Raw genomic sequence first — 2,689 nt, 5'->3', positions numbered from 1 at the left:
GTAATAAACACATAAATAAAACTTACCTTTTTCCTGAACCATTCGGGGAATTGTTCATTCTGCTTGGTTTTTAGCCACACCTCGTCATTTTCATGCTGCTGGTATCTTAGCATTAAAGATGCCATATGTTCACTACAAGTAAAATCAATTGCTTCAATATATTTACCGAATTGCAGATAATGAGAAAATAACAAAATGCACACACACACACACATATGTTAGTAACTTACTCAAAATATTGCCTCATGTGATTGCTATTTTGCAGAACACATAAGTGTGCTAGATGCAATTCCTCTTTGCTTGGCTTGATCATTGTCGCACCAGATAAAGGTTTGCTTATTGCATTTTGCTCATGCCTATCATTTTTTGGCAAACCTATGGTAGCTTCTTCAAAATTGACCAAACGTTCAACGGCCTCTTCGGCAACATATGCCTCGGCAATACAACCTTCGGGATGAGCAGCATTTCGAACATATACTTTAAACGCCTTCAGATATCTCTCAAAAGGATACATCCAACGTAGAAAGATTGGCCCGCAAAGCTTAACCTCTCTCACAAGATGAATTGAGAGATGGATCATGACATCGAAGAACGAAGGGGGAAAGTGTTTTTCCAGCTGGCATAATGTTTCCACCAACTGAGATTGCATATTTTCCAATTTATCTACATCGATGACTTTGCTGCAAATTGCCTTGAAGAAAAGGCAAAACCTTATTATTGTGCACCTGACTTTTTTGTGCAGTACCGACCGAATCGCAATTGGAAGCAAATGATGCAATATTGTGTGGCAATCATGAGATTTCATTCCAACAAGCCGAAGTTTTTCCATATTTACAAGATTCTTGATATTTGAACAAAATCCATCCGGTAACTTCATTTGAAGAAATGATGAGCAAACTACCTTCTTTTCAGCATTTGATAAGTTCCATGCAGCCAAAGGTACCTTCTCTTTCTTTCCGGGAGTTTTTGGCCTTAGCTCCATTCTTATTCCCATTTCTGCCATATCAAGACGGACTGACTCCCTATCTTTTGTCTTTCCGGGAATATTTAGCAAAGTTCCAAGTAAAGCCTCACATATATTTTTCTCGATGTGCATCACATCGAGAACATGCCTAACTGGCAAAAATTTCCAATACTCAAGTTGAAAGAAGATAGATAACTTCTTCCAAACTGGTCTAGCATCACCTTTCTTCCGTTTATGTTGGCGTTGTGTCTTACCAAAGACATGGTCCCTTAGATGTTGTACTCTTTCAAAAACCTGCTCACCAGTTAATGGAATAGGACCAGCACCTGTCTCAACGCTATTATCAAAAGCTGCCTTTTGCTTTCTATACGGATGATGACGAGGCAACCACCTCCTATGCCTCATAACTACCGTCTTCCGATAGTGAACCAGCCTAGTAGCCTCTGTTTTATCAACACAAACAATACAAGCATTATATCCTTTAACTACATGTCCCGACAAGTTCCCCAAGGCCGGATAGTCACTTATTGTCCATAATAATATGCCCCTAAGTACGAAAGACTCTTGTCTATATGCGTCGTACACTTGTTTCCCGCGCCACAACTCCTGCAGATCTTCAATAAGTGGTTGAAGGAACACATCTATATCATTTCCAGGCTCGGTCGGTCCTGATATTAACAAGCAAAGCATAATGTACCTTCTTTTCATACAGAGCCAAGGTGGAAGGTTGTAAACCGATAGCAAAACTGGCCAACTTGAGTGATCAGTACGGTTTCCACGAAAAGGATTGAAACCGTCGGCGGATAAAGCTAACCGGAGGTTTCTACTCTCCGATGCAAAATCAGGCCACTTTTGATCGACATCCTTCCATGTTTGCGAGTCTGCTGGATGCCTCATTTTACCATCTTGTTGTCGTTCGGTCTCATGCCAAGTCATGTCCTTCGCAATCGCTGGTGTATTGAACAAATTTCTTATTCTTGGTATCAAGGGGAAATACCATAAGACCTTAGCAGGGACTCCTTCTTGTTCTTCTCCTTTCTTATTCAGTTTCCATCTAGAGGCCTTACATATGCGACAAGTAGTCTCATCTTCATCTTGTGGCCCACGATATAGTAGACAATTATTCGGGCATGCGTGTATCTTATCATAACCCATTCCTAATGCACATAAGGTTTTCTTCGCTTCATTGAAAGAAGAAGGGACATTGTTGCCTTCTGGTAGCAAAGACCCAATCAATAATAGAACATCAGAAAAACATGAATCAGACATACCATGCTTCACTTTCAAGTTGAATAACTTAACCAAAGCTTTCATCTTAGTGTAATTCTCACAACCAGGATAAAGAGGTTCATGCTCACCTTTCACATGGTTGATGAAATCTGAAGAATCTGAAGAAAGAACATCATCATCGTCAGCTTCACCCATTCTTGTGCAGAATTGGTAATTAGAAGATACCGAGTTGTCACTTTCATCCAATACAGGACTTTCTACAATATTTGGCTCCCCGTGCCATATCCAGCGAGTATACGTTTCATCAATACCATTTTGAAACAGATGGTTTTTAACAATCCGAGCTTTCCAAGATTTGCTATGTGCGCACTTTAAGCATGGACAACTTATTTTGTCTTCGTTATATCCATTCTCAAAGGCAAACATAAGTAAATCGTCCACTCCATTCTCAAACTCTCTTGTTCTTCTATCAGCTTTTAACCATGACCTATCCAT

General features: G+C 40.0%; 1 protein-coding gene across 1 annotated transcript; it reads right to left on the bottom strand.

The window, feature by feature from the left end:
• Window positions 1-226: 226 nt before the first annotated feature.
• On the bottom strand, window positions 227-2,689 carry LOC108226015 (uncharacterized). The gene has a single exon (XM_017400968.2). The coding sequence runs from the start codon at window positions 2,687-2,689 to the stop codon at window positions 227-229; it is 2,463 nt and encodes an 820-aa protein (XP_017256457.2).

Source organism: Daucus carota, chromosome 6 (genome assembly GCF_001625215.2).
Source record: "Daucus carota subsp. sativus chromosome 6, DH1 v3.0, whole genome shotgun sequence".
Taxonomy (NCBI): domain Eukaryota; kingdom Viridiplantae; phylum Streptophyta; class Magnoliopsida; order Apiales; family Apiaceae; genus Daucus; species Daucus carota.
This window is presented reverse-complemented; position numbering and strand designations above follow the sequence as displayed.

Coding starts and splice junctions, on each gene's coding strand:
- LOC108226015 (XM_017400968.2), bottom strand. CDS start 2,689: ATGGATAGGTCATGGTTAAAAGCTGATAGAAGAACAAGAGAGTTTGAG.